The sequence below is a fragment of the Dasypus novemcinctus genome, chromosome 31, assembly GCF_030445035.2.
Source record: "Dasypus novemcinctus isolate mDasNov1 chromosome 31, mDasNov1.1.hap2, whole genome shotgun sequence".
NCBI lineage: Eukaryota > Metazoa > Chordata > Mammalia > Cingulata > Dasypodidae > Dasypus > Dasypus novemcinctus.
This window is the reverse complement of record NC_080703.1, coordinates 38,842,797-38,864,428: the sequence shown is the minus strand read 5'-3', so window position 1 is coordinate 38,864,428 and position 21,632 is coordinate 38,842,797. Positions and strand designations below refer to the sequence as shown.

The window sequence follows — 21,632 nt, the reverse complement described above, 5'->3', positions numbered from 1 at the left end:
ACATGCTCAGGCTACCTGGAGTTAACTACATGCAGTCAACTTGTTTTAAGCAGGGAAGCAACGAGGTCATTATGCCATTTTGTAAAGATCTTTTTTTTTCTTTTCTGCTGGGCGAGGGGGTAATCCACAGAAAGAGCTGACGGTTGCACGAACAAGTGCTATTCCTAGCTCAAACAAATGCTATTCAGCTATTCAATGCTGAAGACAGGTGACATAAGCATCAACTGAGAATGTTTGAGAAATGCAAATTTTGGGGGCTCCACTCCAGACCTGCTCAGTCAGATGTCTGGCTGGGGGTCCAGCACTCTGTGTTTTGACAGGCCCTCCAGGTGATTCTGTGCATTCTAAAATTTGAGAAGCCTTGGCTTACTTGAGGAAGTGGCCAACAAAAAAATGGAGGATTGAGTGGATTTAAAATGGAGTTCAGGGGTCTAGCTGATGGAATTGACAGGATTTGGACGATCTCTTTGGAGGATGAGAAAGAGGGAGGTGTCAAGAATAATTCCATAAAATGGCATCTATTACAAAAATTAACCTGGATTTGTTGCATTCGTGGAAGTATGTGTATTGCGATGAGAAGAAATATTAGGCTGGATATGGATTTTGCTTTGTGTGTGTGTATGTGTTTTAATATTTCCTAATCCAAAGAGTATCTACTATTGAGAGGATCTAAGGAGCATCGTTATTATAAATGACTTTGGGTGAAAAAAATATGACTCAGAACATCTCTAGCAATTGGCCGTATAACCAAGTTATAATTGGGGAGCTAATTTCCTCTGATAAGAGGAGTTGCTTTACTTGAAGTCTTTACTTTCCCAGAATCCCTCAATTCTGAGTCCACCAAATTATTTTATGAGACCTCATGTTCCACTACTAAAAAAATTTTTAAAAAGATTCACTGTGATGTAGAAATACAGTAGGAGTGAAATGGCAAAAGGCTTGTTTACAATGCCATAAGAAAAGATACTATTGAAGGAGAAAACATTAAACTTAGAATGTGTTTTGAGGTTAAAAATAATTTTGACTGCGTCAGGTTGTTTCATTGTGTTTAATGTCTGTAATGTACCTCTTCTTCTCCATGCATCAAAGATATTTCCAGAGTAAAAGTTTCTCACATATTTTAGCTTCTAGTTATTTCAGACTGACTTTATGTAGACTTCTTAGTCACAATTTCCATTTCCCTCTTTTAGATGTCTGATTTGCATGCATTTTACTTTGTGATGCAGCTCAGAGAGGTCCTACTCAATGCTATAACCTCAAAGTAGCTTGTGCTCATGGAATTGGAAGTGAAAGCATTTTCTAGGTCATTGATGGCTACAGCTATTTTTATTTTCAGGTGAAGGATGAGTATATTCTCGTCATCAAAGAGGAAAAGAAATGATTAGAGGGAGCATATATGGCTCAAGCGGTTGAGAGCCTGCCGCCCATGTGGGAGGGCCTGGGTTCAGTTCCTGGTGCCTCCTAGAAGAAAACAAAAACCAGCACCAAGCAAACCAAAAGAAAAAACCAACCCAGGAAAGTCCATGTGGCTCAGTGGTTGAGCACTGTCTTCCCACTTACAAAACGAGGTCCCAGGTTCATTCCCCAGCCCCCGGTGCCTCAAGAAAAAAAAAAAAAAGGCTAGAATTTATTTAGGAAAATAAGATTGTCTGATTGGATAATCTTTTAATTATAATTAAAAACTCTGACATTAATAGTCTAGGTTCTACCTAAAGTGTCTATCTGGTTCTTGAACTAACCAATAGTGCTTCTGAAATACTTCCATACTAGAGAGTCTGGTAAAAACTTCCCCTCAAATAGTAAGTAACTCCTGGTATATCGAAATCTGTAGACTTCTACATCAGGGCTTGGCAAATTAAATTGTAGATTATAGCCAGCAGGATGCCTGCTTTTGTAAAGGAAGTTCCATTGAAACACAGTCATACTTATTTGTTTCCATACTTTCTATTACTGTTTCCCCCCTACAATGAGAGTTGAGTAGTTGAGACAGGGACCAAATGAATGGCAAATTGACTTTTGGCCTTTGACATAAATATTGACTTTTGACCTTTGACATAAAGCATTCGCTTGTCTCTGAGGATGATTGTACCAAATCTGTGAGGGCGAGTATCCAATTGGCGTGCTCTCGGTTTAGGAGAAATAGGAATTGCCTTGTTTTAATTCCTTGTGTAGGCTGAAAATGCACTTTTTTTTTCTTTTGGAGAAAGATGCTTCTAACCATATGGAAGCTGCTGAGAAAATATTTATGTTTCTCACAGCAATGCCTGCTTTAGGGCAGGCACCTAAAGGTAGCGCAGGGAAGGCTTCTCTCTGCTGATAAGCTGGAGTCAGCAACGGCAAACTGGCCACCAGAGATTGGCCTTAACTTCTGGTGAAGTGTCTTTAGGAGAGAAGCAGTCGTTGAGGAAGGCGTCTAACTGCTTTGCCTTCCGTGCTTGCCAAGTTGTGACTCAGGGCAATCTGGCACAACGTTCGTGCATCTTCATTAAGAGACGAGTTTGCACATTGGAAAGAAATGTTCAGTATGTTTGTTGTCTGCGTGTTCTTGGAAAGTGCTAAATTGACACTTACAACTGTAATCATGTATTTATACATTGGGAAACTGTCATGAGAGCCTTAGCTATTTCTTTATGGTTCCTATATCCTTCTTTCTGAATTCTCATCTCAAACTTTCTGCTTTCTCCTGTGAAACATCGTGTTCATCCATTTTACCTTATTTGCCATACACTTTAAACACAGATTTTAATTTATATCCCAATTGTTTAAAAAGGATATGGTCAGTGTTGAAATTGTTGCATCTTCTGACTTACAGCAATAATATCAATTATATATAGAAGTATAATTTTTACTTTAAGGTATCAAAAGTAGACTGTTCACACATATGATCATTAATATTTCAATTTTTTTGATTTTTGGAGAATTGGCCTGAGTTCTGGCAGAAAGCCAAAGAAACAGTCCTATGACTTGAGTTCTCATCCCAGCTCTTCTAACAATTAATATTTTGGCCTTAGAAAGTTTACTTAAGCACTCTGAATTCAGGATTTTCATCTTTAAATTAAAGCATTCCATCTCATCATCTTTAAAAATATTACTTACCTCCAGCAATCTGAGATGACTTTGTATGTTTCAACTTAATATTTGATTAGATATTCAAGGGACTGCTGAATTACCCATTTCCCAAAGTGATATGTGTTTTGATCTTTAAAAAAAATCATAATATGTTTTCATGTGTTCATAAAAGACAGTGATTATTATAATATCCCTTATACCCATCACCTAGTTTTAACAAATGTTAGGATTGAGCCATATTTGTGCCTGCTCATTTTTATTGTGAAAGAATCGAAGTGTTACATATTCAGGAAAAGCCATTACTTCATGTAACTAGTTAAAATATGTAAAGTACCTTTATGTATATTGACCCCTTCAAAGCTCTTGACAACGAGAAATAAACTGTATGCCCAATATGCAGATGTGGTGCCTAGAGGTACAAAAACTATATATGAGAGTGTGCAGCAAGGAAGTAGAGAGTCCAGGACTTGGCTTCATGTCATGTCATATAAGCCCTGCATTCTTTCCATTACATCTTGACTATCCTGTTCTGAATATATCAGTTTGTAACCTTGGCTCTTTTTAATCAGCATACTTTGATTATGGTTACCTTAAGAAAAAAATTTAATTTATTGCAAGCATAGAGTGTACCTTATGCAGTAGAGCACCTATGTGAGTGAACAGTCAGGCTTTTATAAAGACAGGAACCGATAGAGTTCTCTGGAGTATAGACAGAAGGAAGCACTAGGGATTTTCCAGCTTTCTTTGGTGAAGTGAGTCTCCTTCCTCCATTTCTGATATTGAGTCCCTTTGTTCTAGATTGAAATGACCAGAAGATAAAGACTGAATATTATTCAGCCTGGATGATCTGCTGTTTGTCCAGGGAGTGTAAGTGAGAATATAGGGTTTGACAGCTCTAGAAAGGCTGCATGGAGAGAGGAGGAACAGTCCAATGCATATGGAGGTGCAGTGATGAGAAAAGGAGCATGGATATTTTTCTGGAAGGATAAAATAAAATGTCTGCTCTACTAATTGTGGTGAAGGCACCACTCGGAACTCTGCTTCTAGAAAAGTAGTCAGCTGATGGACTCAGCTGCTGTGCTCAGAAATCCATCCTTGTGTTGGCATAGAGGACAAGCTTTCTACAGGTTGTTCTTGGCAGTGACAGAGCAAGGCAGTAGTGCTAACACAGTCCTTTCCTGGGAGTCATCCAAGATCCTCTGGTAGGTGATTTGGCTTGACGATGCCCTGACAAGCCTTTCTGAACCTTTCTTGGAATTGCATTGGGTCTAAGGTGCTTCCCTCCAGTTTCCTTCCTTCCCCTTTTCCTCCACTTGCGGTCAGATCTGCATCACTGGCCTTTTTGTCGTTTGCAGCTCAGGAGATCAGGAATAACAAACCAATAGTCCATTAATATTCAGCAGCAACACTGAGTAACACTTCCATGAATAAGTCCTTATGAACATCACAGTGTGGTCCTCTGTGCCTTCCTTTCAAGCTCCATTTTGCTTAACATCACTCTTCTTTTTCATTTTTGATATAGCATTTGTAACCCTCTAATAAACTATATAATTTACTTATTTATTATGTCTATGATTTATTGTCTTCCTCTTCTCCCCTAGAATAATATGTCCAACTGCTTGCAATGTAATCTTCAAATATTTTCTTTTGCGTCCTACCCAGACCCTCTTAACCATGCTGAGTTCACATAGGCATTTTATTTATTGGCATCAATAGTTATCCCATTACTTTGAAAAACCATCAATTTATCCAACTAAAACTTTGTGCAGCAAGAGAGTGTTAACTTGATCCTCAAACTTTTTTGGAAGCTATTCTTTCTCCTTGAACACTGCAAGTTGGAAGGAATCTTTAATCACTTTTCTTAAAATCAGGTGAGTTTGTTTTAGTGTTTAGTTTACTATTCTCAGGAAGTGTTTAGTGTTTAGTTTCCAGTTCTTAGGAAGAAGTGGCTTATAAGTAGTGATCATGAAGCCAAGCCCATTGGATCAGACATTTTCCTGCTCACTAACATTTGTCCATCATAAGATCTCCCATAGTATCATTGTAAAGAAAGAACCTTCATTGATTGGGGCTCAGTTACCTTTGTCACTTCCAGTCTTAGAAGAAGTGAGCCTCGAGGGATATTGTCACTTGTCTTATATAGAGCTGCTACCATAAAGAAATCCCTAGTTTGGAAGCTTCCTAGGAGAGCAAGAAGCACATATGTCCTGGGAGGGAGGGGAAGGCAAAGTCTTTGTGAATGAGATTGGAATATGCTGCTGAATATATTAACAACTTAGGCAACTACACATGGAAACTGAAATCATGAAGCTCATGCAAGTAGATTCTTTATTGTCTTGCTTTGGGAAATGACAGCAGTTCCATGGGTGGTTTCCTGATCTATAATCTTATAGGACACTCGAGCAAATGTAAGAATTAGTGCCATGTGAACCTTAATGAAAAACGTATTACTATATGACACTGAAGTACCAGAATCTTGTTACAAATAGAGAAATAGAGAAGTACCAGAATCTTGATACAAATAGAGGTCCTACTCTTACTGTGGAGTTGAGAGTGCAATTTTGATTATCCAAAGACTTTACTTCATTTTTTTCTCTTATTATCTGACATTTTAAAAAATCATGAGTAGAAAGGAGAATTAAATGGAAATGAAACTCAATTCCTGAAACATTGTGTAGAGGATCGGATTGTTCCCAGAATATTATAGTAAAACAAAATTTGAAAATCAGACTTCCTCTGTGTTCAATATCTGGTGTCTGACACTGATTAGTTGTGTGACCCTGAGGAAGATACTACACTTTTCAGTTTCTACATTTGTAAAATGTAGTTAAGTTTGGTAAAATGTTTGCCATGTTGGTTAGTGAGAAGTTCAGATATAATATATGCCAAGTGTGTGGGACAATGCCTAGCATATACTAGATGCTTTATAAATGAAAGCTATGATTAGGTCCTTACTGTGTACATTACATTTTCAGAATTTCTTTATTTTCATTTCCCATTGACTATACTCAATTGTCCTGGCTCTTCTTATAAAATCATCCTAACTGAATTTGTGTTTAAATGCACATGGAACATTCTTTCAATCGCAGTTAGGTATTAGATATATTTGTCATCTCAACCAGGCTGATTTTCTTGAGAAAAGCAATAGTTTTACTTGTTAAGAAATACAATAAATGACTTGTTGAGCAAGGAAATTCAAAGTATTGCCATCTTTTTCTTGTTTCATTTCTTTTTCTTTTTTTCCTTTCCTTTGCATGTATGTGTGTGTTTCCTACAGCTATCCTGACTTAACATAGACCTTTTCTCAAAATTTGTAAAGGAATAAGTGTTAGAACTTACCCTTCAATATGTATGAAATGATCTCCCAGAAACATGGCCACATTACTCTTCTTGCCCCTGTCTTAAATATTTCTTATCCAAAATCTCTAGTGGTGGATTAGATTAAATCCACCATGTTCCACCATTTCCGTTCATTTCAGAAAATCTGAGAGTAAGAATTCTGGGAGAAAAAAAGGATAGAAAAATGTACTATGATCCCATAATCTACCCCTGTTAATATTTTCATGTCTTCTGCATCTTTTTTCCTACCCACTGTTAAGAGCACCTCGTTCTCCATTAAACTTTGAAATGAAGGGTGTCTCCACTGCTCCAATTCAGGAAGCTCTCCAGCTGGTTCAGTGCTTCTCCCATCAGCTCCTCGCTCTCCCCCCAACTGCTAGCCAAGGGCCCAGGTTGCCAGTGTCCTTTCCTTTGATTTACTAGTAACCTGGGCAGTCAGAGGAAGGGGTGACTATGCAAGACAAAGTCGGTAGGCACTGAGTCAAGACTCACAGCATGGATTGGTCCCTGGCAGAGGTGCTCACAAGTAAGGTGAAGGTTTGCCTGATATTTCACCAAAGAACCAGAACTTTCACCCCATAGCATACTACAAGCACTAAGAAACATTGGGGAAGCTGCTGAGGGAACTTGTCTTCTAGGCAACTCTGGGTTCTCCAAGGGACTTCTTCCTTTGGAATATGATATTTAATCTAATCTACCTCTTCAAACTACCTCCCCCTCCTGTTTCCCTCTCTGGTCTCTTGCAAATAGACCTACCATAGAGATAAAAAAGAATCTGGACTATTAGGCTAATCATTTGCCCAAGCAGTGAAAATACACTGAGCGCTTTTAATCAGGTACCTCTATTTTTAAAGCTTACTGAAAGCAGCACGAAAGGAAGGTAAGAAGCAGGAGGAAGTTTTGAAGAGCCCCTAAGAGATGTTTTGAAGAGCCACTAAGAGATGATTAAGGCCAGAACAAGCAGTAGCAAATGTGGTAAAGAGGAGGTGCAAATGAGGGCTCTGGGGTAAACTGGGATGGGATTCCTCTCGCAGTCCCACTCATTCTGCTATGGACACAAGCGTCTCATCACCCAGATACCATTAGCCGCAGCATAATTTACACCCCTGCACAACTTTCTGCACCCTTGCCTCTCTCTCTCTCTCTCTCTCTATATATATATATCACTTGTACTAATGTGTAAGACCTGACAATCCTGTCACTACATCATTAAGTAAGGGTGAGATAAAGGTTGTAGAGAACAAGACTTACCAAACTTTTCGTGTGAATTGTAAGGAGCACCGGAAAATGTTTTGGTCATGTGATGCTGATGCTCTTAATACTCAGGTTATTATGTTGTCACGATTTCAAAAGAATAAAGCTCATACATACATGACAAATTCAAAATCGAAATTCAAAATAAAGCTCATACACACATGATAAATTCAAAATCCATTCAAAATCCTACTTGATAGAAGACAAATGAGGACACACAAAGTGTCCTTTGCCTGCTCTATGCTGCTGTATTGCACTGAAGAAAACGTATGGCACGGTCATTGATGAGAGCGGAATAGCTCTCAGGTCAACCGTCTTTATATACATACTTCCCTGTATTAAGTAATAATCTAGGAACTATCCTGGAAATCTCATCGTTAGTTTCTGATTATTGCTAACTATAATCTTTTGGGGTCTATTGAAAGCATATGCGTCCTCTTCCTATTGTGACTATTAGCAAGTCAAATGCTCTACATCCTTATTTCCCAATCAAGAAAAAGAAAGTACCGAAATAGAGATCATGGGAAATTTTGCCAGATTTAAGCTCTGCGTAACTGTTTACGCAATTCTAAAAGTACGTTTTACCATATAGGGTTTAAATCCTGTTTTGTCTCCATTGAGCTTATTTACTTGTGGAAATTAAAGGTGTTATTATCTCAGCTCCTGGCAGAGGCTCATCGGTTTTGGCACTCACAGATGCCACGTGGTGATTACTGCTGCTGTATAGAGTAGGAGTTAAAGTTAACACAAGATTTCTGCCCCCAGCCCTGCTTTTAAGGATCATTCAGGCTCTGGATTTGGCATGGAGGACGTTGCTCCTATCCTAACCCTAAAAGAGGTGTATTTCCTGGAGCAGAATTGTTCTTGACTGAGAGAAGTTGCTTGATTATTGAGGTACTCATAGTAAGAGAAGGGAAGCCAGAGCCGCAAAAATATCTTTGAATTATTACAGTGATGCAAGACTGAAGGTATCAGAGAGCCAGGTCGAGGGCTTGGCAGAGAGATTGAGGAAAGCAAGAAGGGGAAGGCTATGCGAGCAGACCAAGTGTGAAGGATTTGCCTTTGAACCTGACTGAGAGGTGCTGCTCTCTGTCCTCTTTCTGAAAGAGGAAGGGAGTGGCATTTCTAACTATAGAGTATACAAAGCCATATTTCTAAGAATGTTGATGTGTGGAAATCTGAAGGAAGCAGCTGAAAGAAGAAAAGAAGGAAGGGGGGGAGGAAGAGAGGAAGGAAGGAAAGTTTAATACCATTTCTTAATAAGCTTTTTGTTCTGTAGGCACTGGGAAAGTAGACATCAACCAGTTCATGTCAAATCAATGCAAAACTTGAATTTGAAGGGGCCCATATTAATGAAGTTTCATTGAATTTATAAAATGTCAATGATTATGTCCCACTTTAGCTTCAAAGACAAACCTCATAGTGATGTTTCAATTCTTCCAGAATGTGACATGAAATCACAGTTCTGTATATCCAGAGTTGATTAGAAAATGCTGCCATGTTGGCAGTTATTTCTTTGGCTTTCACCTCATTTGCTGCTTTTGCCTCTAAAATACTTTGGTACTCCTGTGCAAAGGCTCTGTGGAAACAATTACGATGCTGGGCTGAGTACATAGATAAAGAGATTATCAGAAAAATTAGTATCCACTTTTCTGATTTGGTTTTTGTTTGGTAATTGACAGAGTTTAAAATGTGAATCAAAATGTCAGGTTTTGACTCAAAACCGTGTTGCCACTATTACACTTTCTAGGGTCTAATGGACAGCATGTCCTAATGGCATTTTCCCCTTACCATGTCTCCTGCATTTGCCATTCTGGGATGATGGGAATAGCAGTGTTTGGCCAGGCTATGTGGTTCATTTATGAGGTTTCTCCTTTGGTAATAGGCAGTATAGTCGATTTATTGCTTCAAAAATTTTTTGGATCATATGCCTACTACTGGATTCAGGATGTGAGGGAATCAAATTCCAGAGAAGTTAATTGTCTTCTCCATGGTCACATGGCTACTTAGAGTTGGAGCCAAAGATTAGATCCCAAGTCTTCTGGAACCTGGTGGTAGGACATTGAAATGGGGCTGCCATGGCCCACAGATCACATGCAGAGAAATTGGGGCAAATGAATGAAAGGAGACCATGGGTTTGGGTCAAAATGGCAAAGAGGAAGTCATGACTCTGAAACTATCAAAAGGGTATGGAGAACAAGAACATTTTCCATTCATAGTTTATACAATAGAGGAACATCATACATAATCTTACTGCATGTGAATTCAACCATACCTTTCAAAAGTACAAGAGCAGCTACCAGAAATATGTTTTTTTGAAAAATATCAGATGGCCCCTAAATGCAATTTGCCTCCTTTACCTAGTGTTGAGTTTAAGAAAAACTGATAGTTACAAGACTGGAGGAATGCATCACCTGTGCTGGAAATTGTGAGATATAATACACTATACACAACACCAGGCAAAATATCAAGGCTATTTCTGTCTCTCTTATTTTTGACTTTGGAATCAACTCCCAAATAAAATGGAAATTCACAGTATTGAAAGGTTTATTTTTCTATCAAAAGAAAATTACGGAAATTTATGTGTGAATAGATTAATGCGGTAGGTTTTAAGCAACAATTTTTCCATCATTTTCAAATATTTCTGTCTAGGAATGCCTGATAATAGAAAGCCTAGTGCAAAAAGTTTTATATGTATTTTGAAAATAAAGGCTACTAAATATAAGCTTTATGTAAAAACCTTTTGTTGGTTTATTTTTGAACTTGAATGTATTCACAATATTTCTCATGGTTTTTTTTTTTTTGCTCAAAAACTGAGGCTGAATTAAATTTTTTATTTTTAAAAATTGTTCTTGAAATATAAGAATCATATTGAAGAGCATATAGCCTAAGTGTAGAGTTTGATGAATTTTCAAAAACTGACCACTCCTATTGAAATAAAATGAAGATTAAGAAACAGAACGCAACCAGCCCTTGAGAATCCCCCACTTGTGCCCTGCTAGCTCCATAAAGATAACTAACATGACTTCTAACACCACGGGGTAGTTTTATACTATGTAAATAAACTCATACTGCCCTCTGTTGTATCAGACTACCTTTGCTCAATGTGATGTAGTGAGAGTCATCCATTCCATCTTGAGTCATTGTAGGTTGCTCGTTTACACTGCTGTGAAATATTGCATTGAGTGAATATATCTTAATACTTCCATATAGTTTTTAAAGTAGATGTGTTCATTTGTAATCTGCCAGCAATGTATGTGAGTTTCAGTGGCTAGGCAGCCTTCCCCAAACTTAGTATGTAGCATCTTTTCTGTCTTAGCCTTTCTGGTATACGATCATTGATTCTTTTTTTAATATATATAAACTTTTTTTTCTTCTTCTTCTTTATTTTCTTTGAAATGTTACATTAAAACAATATGAGGTCGCCATATACCCCCCACCCCACCCACGCCACCCCTACTGCATCAACAACCTCTTCCATCATTGTGACACATCCACTGCACCCGGTGAATGCATTCTGGAGCACCGCTGCAGCACATGGACAGTGGTCCACATTGTAGTCCACACTCTCCCCCAGTCTACCCAGTGGGCCATGACAGGACACACAATGTCCAGCATCCATCCCTGCAGCCCACCTGGGACAACTCTAAATCCTGAAAACACCCCCACACCATGTCTCTTCTTCCCTCTCCCGACCATCAGCAGCCACCATGGCCACCCTCTCCATATCACTACTACAATTTCTTCCCTTACTAATCACAACAGTTCCCCAGCAGAACACCAGTAAGTCCACTCTAATCCATATTCTATTCCTCCGTCTTCTGGACCTGGGATGGCTATGTCCAGTCCCCCTGTACATCATGAGGGGGTTTAGATTGCGCATGGATGATGGATCCAATTCTCCTGCTTGAAGCTGTAGGCACTCTTGGCTCCCTGGTGTGGTGGTTGACCCTCTTCACCTCCCTGTCAGCTGGCCAGGGTAAATCCAAGAAACCAGAGGGTAGGAGCTGCAAGTCTGCTGAGGCCCAGGGCCTGGCTGTCACATGGACAGTTCAGAGATTCAGGTCTCCTGAGTATACACCAACCCAAACGCCAACCACAGGTCCAATAAAAGTAACAGAAGAGGCATGTGTAGAAAGGTTATATCTGAGTCCAACTCCATCACACGCAGGAACATAAACTCCAAAGTAGGGCCAACTGACATGGCCCTGAACTCCAGAGCCATCTGCCTTGACCATAGAACCTGTGGGTCACTGCAGCCCTCTTAAACTGACTAAATAAATCTCTAGAAAACTCATACCAAACTAAGTATTTAGGAACCAGAGTGTGCTAGAGTGGGAAGGGGCAACGTCTCATAAAATGAAATGCTTTAATATCAACAGTGAGTTCAAAGAAGAAATAGAATTTGAATGACACAAACAGACACATCTCAGCACAGACAAATGATTTTGTTTAAAATACTGCTTTATTTTCAGAGAAAGAATTTTATTTGGAAATGAAAAGATATGTATATGGGTGACACATTCATGGAATCTGAAAATTACTATTTTAATAAAAAAATTTGATGGGCAGCTTTGGAATGGAAGAGACAATAAGAATTTTATTACCTGTATCACTAAATAGTCATAGTAAAATCAAGAAGCAATTGACTTGTTTTTTTTATTACTGTTGCAGGTTCTCCATTTTGGTGCCTATTGGATATTGTTCCTATAAAGAATGAGAAAGGAGACGTGGTACTTTTTCTGGCCTCATTCAAAGATATCACAGATACAAAAGTGAAGATTTCACTAGAAGATAAAAGAGAAGGTTTGCATTGTTTTCAGAAATTGACAGATGGAGTAACATTTTGAAATTTTTTACTCAAAAACCCTAGGAAGACAAAAATTGTCCTTTTAATAATGGCAACTGATAAATATTCATAAGTATTAAGAGTATTTAGTTGATGAAATGTGCCTATTACAACATTACTGAGACTCAAATGCATTTACCTTCCTGTCTTTGTAATAAAGACTCAATGGACAAGAACCAGAAGTTCTTGGTCCTGTGCAAATAGAATGAAACTGTATATGAGAAATAAATTCTCAGAACATAAGGAATCATAACCCATTGTTTTTATTTTGGGGGGGGGATGGAATTTATAGGTGAGGTTAAAATGATGATTAAAAATATATCATTTTCATCTAAAGTGCTATAGCTCAAAACTCAGAAAAAATTTCATTTTATATGCAAAATTAAGAACTCAAATTTAGTGGTTTTTAGAATATAATGTTGCAAATAATGTGTATCCTGGACCTTATACTGAAAATTATATACCATATAGTATATAATAGCACAGTAGTTCATTTTAATACATACTCTATCAGATCTTTCAGTTGCATTTAAGGATTCTTTCTAAGACTTTATGTTACTTACCTTATAGCTTGCATTTATAGCTCCTTAAGAAATTCTCTGTACTTCATATAAGCCAACAAAAATTAACACTTTGATAACAATGGTGATCTTATCTCTTTTAGACAGAAGTAGGATTAGATATTCTAGTGTTTTGAGAAAAATCAGTTGTCATTGTAGGGGTTTCCTGTGTAGTAAGTTCTTTATTAGAACCAGCTAATTAACATTTCAAAAATGATGACTTTTTAGAAATAGTCTATTTCACTCCAGCTCTTAAAAAAAAAATGTGTGTGTGAATATTTTAAATATAGTCACATTTAATCAAATATGTGGCTGTTTTCTTAAGGCAACAACCCAAAGGAAGAAATATCAGCGTTTGATCCATCTCCCACATCTTGTGTCATTTATTGAAATATTTGCAAATGTGTGACGGTTTTCCTGTGCATTTGCATAACTAAATAGTGTGGCATATTTTACATACTCAAAGGAAGAGCAGACGCACAATAAAAGTTACTTGGCTATTAAAGCAAGTGGAATAGCTGTCCAATGATAGAAAAGTGTGAAAATCAGCTTACATGGGTTTTGTTTTGTTGTTGTTTGTGTGTATTTTAGTATTTTTGTTGGTATTAAATAGAAATATAGAAGGTAAGGGGTCTTTGGTGTAATTATTACTCATATATATATAAATATGTACATTATGTGCAGGTATGTGTATAAAGAGATATAAAACTGTGCTTAGGGAGAAATATATGAGTTTATTTATTATTGTTATTATTTTGCTTCAAAGTGGGCAATATAATCAACCAGACTTGCTTTGAAGAGGAAGTGCGTGCTTGATGGTTTTATACAAATTATTTAGTGATCTGTGTGGTACACTCCTCTTGTCTGTTGGTGGGGAGCAATCCTCACCTTGAGGGAATGCTGTGGCTGGAGAAGTAAAGTGTACCCATTCCTTTGGGAATTTTAGAGTGCTCAATAAAACCACCTCCCTTTCCCACTCAAATTCTGAGCCAGCTGAGAATGGAAAAAGTGTAAGGCAGATGAAAAACCAAAATATCACCTTTAGTCGAATTGATCCAATAAAAGTGAACTTAACCTATATGTGCAGGCAAGTGGATGTCTCCCTAGGGAGCTTCGGATTTAGACAGATGTATCCCAAGTCACTAACAGAGATGGACTGGGGTAGAGGCACAGCTCACCAACAGGTATTTTACAGTATGGAGACCGGAGAACAGGTGCCCGCCCTCTGCCAATGCAGCTAGCTCCTGAAAGATAGGGGAGAGGAAGGCAGCATCCTCTCCATGCCAATAGCTCCTTCCAAACTCATGCAGATTAAGCCTCTCTTCCTTACTTGTGGAGAGCTAACGAAAGGAGCAGAGAGGGACGAGGCATGCTTCACAAGCTGAGCTTCCTGTACTCTAAAGAGTCCATCCTCTTTCCTCCCATTTCAGGAAGGGGCGGGAGCATGCATTTTAGAACTCTCTGGAACCACTAACAATTACACTAACCCAAAGTTCCAGCTTACAACCAAGTTTTACATTGATATTTAAATAAGTACATTAAACGGACACATTGACAGCTCCATCTTGTTTAGGGAACTTGTATTATATAAAGACTATCTCTTAAAAGGTTTCAAGAAAAATATCAGCACGGGGCTTTTAACATTAGTTGTATTATACAAAATATGATTTAGAAATGTTGAGATATTTAGTAGCAAGTCCCTAATTTTTTTGCAGTTTAATAACTGTTCCTCAAGTGATTTCATAAATCATATGAAATACAAAAATCAAGTGAAATTATCTTAAATATATACTGAATTCTCAAGACATTTTTATTTTAGTTTGCCAGCTTATTATAAATATTACCCCAAAGTAAGTAGTACTTTTAGACAGGCAAAGGAACTATTATAAGCTGCCAGGATTGTAACATTATCATGGAAAATAGACTTTTCTCTTTTTTTCCCTGCACTTAAGACAGAAAAATACCTAAAAATTTACCAGTTGATGACATGTCTTAAAGGAAAGGCACACTCTAACTTGATACTTTTAGAATTTCGAGATAAGTGTTTGAAAATCATTAAAATAGCACTTTGTAATGGGAGCAGTACTGTATTGTAGCACGAGAAAACCAAACGAGCACTTAGCCTAACGTACACTCAATATTACCTCATACGGATCTATCACAGAACTTCATCTAAGCTGTAGAAGCAAGGTTTGTTGAGTAAATTAATCCCCTATTGTCATTACCTAATGGACATTGTTTGAGAGAAAAACGGGGTGGACTTCTACTTTTAAAAAAATGTCATTAATCTGTGCGTTGCTTTGGTTTTATTTGAAATTAGGAAATATATTTTATAAAAAAGCCCAACGAATTATGGAATACCATATAGGCCTTATATCAAGGAACAGCACTGATGGGACAGTGACATATAATTCAAAGTACGATTTGTATTTGTTTGCTCAGTAACTTTCACTTGGGATGTGTGTGTGTGTCTGGGAGAAAGAAAGAGAGTGAAATTTCAGTGTAAATATCATAGTTTTTTTAAACCTTGTTTTGTAATAGCTTCCTTTTCTTGATGCATATTTTTATTTCCATTTCAAAAAAGGTGTGAACTACCGACTTCTGTGTCAATATCTAGTGTTACTAAACCAATTTATCATGAGGTCCTACTCACTTCTTTCTTAATCAGTAAGAAATATTTTAAAAAGTGTTTAAAAATGGATTAATAATAATTAGTTATTCAACAAATATTTATCAAGGACTCAGTCTGCATTCAGTGCTGAAATTTGAGTTTTGAGATGTCAAAATGGAGGCAATGTGCTTTGGATCTTCTAGACCTAGGATCAAATCCTGATTCCATTACATGCTTGCTCTGGGCCCTTAGATGTGCCACTTTTCCCCTCAGAGACAATTTTCTCATCTATAAAATTGCATTGCAACAATAGATACAGGCCATTATATATCCTGCCATAACCTACAAAATTGGGTGGGAGACAGTGTAAACTACAATGTGAAATCCACGCTTATAGCAATGCTCCAAAATGTGTTCATCAACTCCAAGGAATGTACCTCACTAATGAAGGATGGTGCTAATGTGAGAAAATATGGGAGGTGTGGGGTAAGCAGGGCATATGGCAATCCCCTGTATTTTTTTTATATGACATTTGTATAATCTAAGTACCTTAAAAAAATAAAAATATAAATGGAATAATTATACATATCTCCAGTATTTTTATAAAAGGTGATATATGAAAACAATATAGCACAGAGTATACAGAACATGCTCAATAAAAAATATTGTGGTCATTGTTTTTATATTTTATATGTTTCGTAATAATTACTAGTTTTTTTGAGTAACTACTTCATGGTAAGCACTTGACATGATTACCTCCTTTACTTTTCATTATAACCCTATGCAATAGTATTATTCCCATTCCTATTTATCAATGAAATTAACTAGTCAAAGTTACTACAGTAAAAATAATAGAACTAGGATTTACATTTCAATCAGACTCCAGAGCCTACATTCTTTTCACTGGATCTTTTTCTCTTTGCATCACAGAGCTCATGCACTTATAGAGGACATAGATTAATAAACCAGTATGTGAAATATTGTGTATTCAGTGACAGTACAGTGGCAGATAGAAGAAATTCCTCCCAGACAAGGGAACAAGATAGGGTGGGGCCAGTGGGAATTGGAGCAGAGTCATTGAGAACTTCACAGGGAAAATAATGTAGAAACAAATCATGAAAGATGAGGTGGATTTGCTAGACTAAAAGGAAGGAATGGACTAGCAAGTAGTTGACTTTATTAAAAGCAGATTACAAGACTCAGGGAGTTGAAGTTCAATTTTAAAGATTTTATGTTATCATTCTTAGGCGTTTATTTAGTGCAATTCACAGAAGTAGAACCAGTAAACATTCAAAAACGCAGATAGAGAAAAAGGAAGACTTGATGAACTCCAGGTTTCTGGTTAATGTGACTGATGTGATTAATGTGACTTTAATCCAGATGGGAATACAGAAGAGCAACAGGCTTCAGAAGACTTCAGTGAATTAAGTGTTGGACTTACTGAGTGTGAGGAATCTATGGATGTCCTGTAGACAAATGCATGTGTGGATCAGATACTCTGGAGAGAGGTCTGAGCTGAAGACATGGATGTGGAAGTCATCGATATATCGATGGAGATTCAAGACATGGAAATGGGTGAGATTCTTAAGCAATGCTGAAGGGAGCTTCAAGAGGAGAAGTGGGTCAATGTTAGGACCGTGGAGCATAGAAAAGGAGGAGAATAGCAATAAAGGAGGCAGAGAATGAGTGGTAAGATATTAGAGAGAAGCAGAGTCACGTGCCATAGAAAAGTAAGCCGAGTACAGAGACATGCCCGTTGCATTTTATAATTAAAAGATCAGTGGAAAATTGTTAAAAAGCAGTCCCAGGAGACTACCCAGAGTGAAAACCAGAGAGCTTCTCTAATAAGATTTTATTAACTTCCCAATGTTTTGGACCATCCGCTTATTAAAATGAAGGAGACACTATTGTAGCACTTCCTCTTTTAAGCTCACGTAAGTTAAGGATCAGATAGAAAGCCCCTGCAAGCCTTCTCCCTATCGTTCTACCTTCTTACCTTTGTGTAGCTTTGGAACTGGACAAGGTGTTCTCAGCTAACAGAGCTCACACTTTCCTTTTTCCTTAGCTACATCCTCAAATTTTCCCTCCTGTGAAATATTTTTGTCACTCCCTTCACCATAGAAATCCTTCCTCTCTTTTTCCTCAGATTTTCCTGAACCCCTTGCCTCGTAGTGAAGGTCTTTCTTTTAGACTTTTCCTTCCCTTGCCACTTGCTTCATTCTTGACTCTTCTTGCACTTGGGTATTGAACTGCTGTTACCTTGTCTTTCCCAGCTTGTTAGGTACCTTGACGCTGGCATAATGCTTCAGATGAATTTGCATTTCTTACAATGCCTTGTGCATAATAGACACGGAATAAATAACCACTGATTAATTTTATTAAAGGATTTTTACAAATGTGTCAGTGTTTAACTTTTTTAAAAAAGTTCCTCTCCTTTGTACTCAGTTGCATGTGTCTGAATTTTCCAAAGTTTTTTTTTTTTTTTTTTTTACAGCAGTTTATTTCTATGCTAATTTCGTTTTCCATTCAAACCAGTTGAGTAACGTAATATATGCTTTCTTTTTCCAGGCACAGAGCCCAATGCAGTTATTTTTGTTTTTTTCTTGTTGGGTGTCCCAGATTTGATTTGAAATGGTGGTTATTCATTATGTGGCAACCACATCATAAGTTATCCCAGGAAAGGGGAATTTCAATGACAATTTCTAAACCGTGGGCACGACAAATTTGTGTTGAGAATTTAGGACTTGATGTGTGAAGCTTTTCACCTCGTCTTCAGTGGTAATAGACATCAATAGGATTGAAAAGCAACGCTTTTTCTTGGTGGTCTAACTTTTGGCAGGCAGCATCAAGCTGCCATTATTAAGTATACTGCCTTTCCTGATTACTAAGTGATTTTAGAAGAAATAAAAATAATAAATCGCTACACTAAACAATCAGGTATGAATTGCCTTTAGCTTCAAGAACCGGAAAACCTCACAGAGGCTTAAAGAATAAGGGTTTATTTTTTCCCATTTCAAAGAGTGTGGAGCTGAGAAACCCAGGGTTAGGACAGTGATCAGAAATGACAATGGTCACTTAAGCTCTTTTTGCCTTTCTGCTCTGCTGTCCTTAAAGTGCTGTTTTTCATCCTCATTCTTGTCACTCATGGTTGTTACGATGCCTGCTGAACTTCCAGAACTCATTTCTCCGGTGCAGGCAGTAAGAGGAGTGAAGCACAAAAGGCAAGGGTTTTTAAATTTGTATTGAGGAAGCATTGCGCCCCCTTGGCCCGCTCTCCGAGGCTTTCTGGCAACATGTCATTGGACAGAACCCTGTCACATGCAGGTAGGCTACCCCCTACCTGCAAGGGAGGCCGGGAAATTAAGGGGGTTGGTCTGTGTTTTTTCTGTAGGACTTTACATCTCTATATTAGAACTAGGCAAAGGGGAAAGAAGTTGGAAATAAGGTTGGATCAGTCATTCTAGAGTGTCCATCAAGTTATCATTTATTGGTAATTTTTATATGTCACACAGATGATCTAAGGATCCTACAAAGTAGGGAGTAGGATTTAGAGAGAGTAAACCAACTGGCCAAGGCCCGAGGCTATGAAGAGGCAGAGACAGATTTGATGCCCAGCAGCAATCTGGTCTCAGAGCTCAGATCTTTCCACCATGCCCGGGAGCCTCCTATGAAACAAAGGAAAGAAAACTGGCAACGAGGTAGACAAAAGACTGGACTAAATCCATTTCCTGCCCCTACCTCCTACACATGGTTGTCATTGAAACTGGCCAATTCTTTCTCCCATTCTCATTCTTGGTTTAAAGGCTTTACTGTCCAAAGTGCAGCCCCTGCACTTTCACCCACTGTCATCACCTCATTCAAAATACAGGACCTCAGGTCCCTTCCCAAGTCTAATAAGTCAGAATCTGCTTTTAAACAAGATTTCCAAGTGATTCACATTCACACATAAGTTCCAGAAGCCCCGTGGCAAACACGTTCATTAGAAAGGCCTTTTGGGACCATCCTGTCTAAAGCAGGCATGACATTATCTCTGTCGGAAACAACCTTTTCCATAGTTAATTTGTTGCCACTGTTCTCCTGTCCACTCAAATCTAAGTCTTCTCTAGGCAATAGGCTTTGTCCTTCTTGTCCAGGTTCATGTCCCCAGTATTTTTCAGAGCGAGGGTCTGAAGTATAGTAGGTGATTAGTGCTATTTGTTGATTGGACGGATGGGTAAATGAATGCATAAATGGGGTCTAGTTTGGAAAACATGACTATTCAAAGATAAACAGCAGCATTCTTGCTGTTTCAAAATAAGCAGGTCATAGTTGGCCAAGTCTCAGGTGTGCTGAATATATCGCTGTGCTGTATTCTGCTTAATTTAAGTCAAAGGCAGTTTGTCATGGATTTACCTAAGTGTGCTCCCTCTCAAAATACGTTCTTACTGCTGGTATTGATTGGTCCTTTTCACTGTAGATAGGATCTCTGCTGCTCGTTAATTTTTTTGCTCTTGTTACGCTTTGTCTTTTAGCTTCTGAAAATTGCCATTTGGTGACATTTCTGAGGGTAAATAAATGAAAGTCATCTTTTTGAAAAGTATAAAATATTCCCCAAAATGACAGACGTTAAGCCTCTGATCAGAGATATAAATTAAATCTACGAAGAATTTATATGTACTTTGAATATTTTCATTTTCAATGTGGAACATGGTAGTAATATTCCTTTCACCTGCTGAAGTATTCTACCTGTTTTTTCTTTTTATTTGTTTGCATAATGGAAAAAACACTTGCAAAGGTCATAATTAAGAAGAGCAATTGCCTGACAAGAATAAAAATAATACTCTATCTCAGGAGATAGGTTACTGCTTCCAGGTGATCTATACCAACACTTAATCAAATATATGATCAGTTTGGGAATAAAGAGCAGAGAGAGGCACTTAAAGTTATTACAGATTCTAACCACATCTGTATTTTTCATACTACTTATACTTAAAAAGAAATCACATTGTAATTTCTCTATATGTTCACTAATAGCTTTCTCTCCTGGAACCTTCTAAAAACAAATAATATAAATCTTGATTGATAGACTTGTTACTTTTAGAGGTCGGGAGATAAATGTGATGATGAAATATTGAAATAGGCAGTGGTGTGGAATGAGGCAAATCAGACTTGGCATACTTCACAGAGTCATTCTTTAAAAAAAAAATCTGTAAGCAAACAAAATAACCTATGAATTGAATTTGGTTTGTTGGTCAATATTTTGTGATCTCTGGATGAAACTTTTTCAAGTATGATTTTTTTTTTAAAGATATTGTTGGTTTTTTTACTTTTAGAATGTTGATCTGTTTTTAACCCTTTTTTGATGAAATTAACATTTAAAAATGTTTCACAGTTAAATGGCCAATTACTGAGCTAGGCTGACAAAGATCATGTTTAGAAGATTAGTAGGTTCAAGTTGAGAGTCAAAACACCTATTGAATTTGACTCTCAAGAGTATCTACATTTTTTAAAATTACTTTTTTATTTTTTTTAAAAGATATTTAGATTACATAAATGTTACATAAAAAAATATAGGAGATTCCCATATACACTGCTCCCCACCCCTTGCACATTTTCCCACATTAACAACACCCTTCATTAGTGTGGCACATTTATTTCAATTGAGGAACACATTTTGGAACATTGCCACTAAGCGTGGATTTTAGTTTACGTTGTAGTTTATGCTCTCTCCCTCACAATTTTGTAAGTTATGGCAAGATATATAATGGCCTGTATCTGTCATTGCAATATCATTCAGGACAATTCTTCAAGTCCTGAAAATGCTCCATATTACACCTGTTTTTCCCTCTCTCTCCCCTCAGACCTCCAGTGGCCACTGCTTCCACATCAATGATATAATATCTTCCATTGCTAGAATCAAAATAAGTCTATAGTAGAATACAAGTAAGTCTGCCCTAGTCCTTCATTCATT

At 37.6% G+C, this 21,632-nt stretch overlaps 1 protein-coding gene across 1 annotated transcript in view; it reads left to right on the top strand.

The window, feature by feature from the left end:
- Positions 1–21,632, top strand: part of KCNH8 (potassium voltage-gated channel subfamily H member 8) — a 407,588-nt gene that overhangs the window by 147,149 nt on the left and 238,807 nt on the right. The window contains exon 3 of the mRNA XM_058290622.2: positions 12,337–12,468. Within this exon, the coding sequence (XP_058146605.1) occupies positions 12,337–12,468 (132 nt within the window). The remainder of the gene's footprint in view (positions 1–12,336; positions 12,469–21,632) is intronic.